The sequence below is a fragment of the Olea europaea genome, unplaced genomic scaffold (assembly GCF_002742605.1).
Source record: "Olea europaea var. sylvestris unplaced genomic scaffold, O_europaea_v1 scaffold3976, whole genome shotgun sequence".
In the NCBI taxonomy this organism is placed as follows: domain Eukaryota; kingdom Viridiplantae; phylum Streptophyta; class Magnoliopsida; order Lamiales; family Oleaceae; genus Olea; species Olea europaea.
The window spans coordinates 27,022-28,394 of NW_019259335.1; the positions used below are offsets into that span (position 1 = coordinate 27,022).

At 37.7% G+C, this 1,373-nt stretch overlaps 1 protein-coding gene across 1 annotated transcript; it reads left to right on the forward strand.

Annotated features, from left to right (window-relative positions):
• Window positions 1-371: 371 nt before the first annotated feature.
• On the forward strand, window positions 372-1,368 carry LOC111387269 (the record flags this gene model as incomplete). Its single annotated transcript, XM_023011811.1, has 2 exons — window positions 372-493; window positions 900-1,368. Coding segments are annotated over exons 1-2 (591 nt in total), but the record flags the coding sequence as incomplete, so codon positions are not given.
• Between the last annotated feature and the right edge of the window lie 5 nt (window positions 1,369-1,373).

The following is a 1,373-nucleotide window of genomic DNA, read 5'->3' on the forward strand; positions in this document are numbered from 1 at the left end:
TTCGAACTCTTGGTATAGTTTGTAATAAAAGTGATATTGTTGAGTCTGCTTAGGAATGTCAAGATTTGGACATCTCCTAAACAAATTCTTAAAAATCTTCCATGCTTTTGGATAGCTCTCGAGATCTTTTTACTTCAAAGTGTGGATTCCATTTGTGATTTGATGAACTCCATAATGTGGAAAAAAAACTTCATGGTAAAATTTTGAACTATATCATTCCGTGATTGCATGCTCCTTGGAGGTAAGCGGAGGAACTATTCTCTTTCAACATTCTTCAAGGTATGAGGAAATAATGGCATTCAAAATGCGTTTACTGACATCTTTTCGTTGCTGATAACCTCACACAACATGAGAAAAGTCAAAATATGTTAATGAGGATTTTTCATGGGTTTTCTGTAAAACCTGATGTTTTGATGATTTTGAAAAAGATTTATGAAATTCGGTCTAAGGTAAAAGTTAGGCTGTTCAAATGGAGGATATACTACGGCAAGTTGTACTGGTGCAAGAATTGGATTTATTAAATATCCAACTAGAATAAGAGCTTCATTAGCGATAGCTCTTAATTGATTTGGTTGTAGTAGCTGACAATGAACTTGAACCTGATTCTGATTGTCGGCCATTCTTCTTGCTTAACACTGTTTTTCCTGCGATTTTTGAATGTCCTTTCTATTTCGTTATCTGTCGGAGTTTGATCAGTCTTTTCAGAAGATTGCATAAATCAAGTTCACCCAAAAAGAGTCGGAACACAAGAGGATTAAGCAGTGTAATAATAGCCTAAGCGATAATGGTAAAACTGATAGTGATTAAACGATTCAGAAAATAACTTAATGGCCAACATATAATATTTCACAAACTTCAAGGACTAATGGTGAAATTCACTCGTTTCATTTGGTTCATAGTCTTCAGTCAAGGACATTACCTAATTCTCAATGCAGAAAAATGGCTGCAATCTCCTCCTGTCTCCGGTACCTCTCCAAACCATCTGAGCTTCACAATTCCTCCTCGCCAACCACTAAAAACCTATCAATTTTCAATCGTTTACCAGCCTCACTACCTCGACGCCACTTCAAACTCACTGTGCAGTTTCCTCTGAAACCACCCTCAGTCTCTTCTCTCTTCATTAAACCCCACAAACCCCTCCAGCACAATTTCTGCGACAACTCAGTAAAATGCCTTTTCACGGGCATAGTTGAAGAAATGGGCACTGTTAAAAATCTGGGCTTTGACCAAAACAATAGTTTCACCGTGAAGATCCAGGCAAAGGTCATGCTTGAAGACATTCACTTGGGAGATAGCATCTCGATCAATGGAACTTGCTTGACAGTTACAGAATTCGACAATGTTTTATCCGAATTCTGTGTTGGGTTATCCCC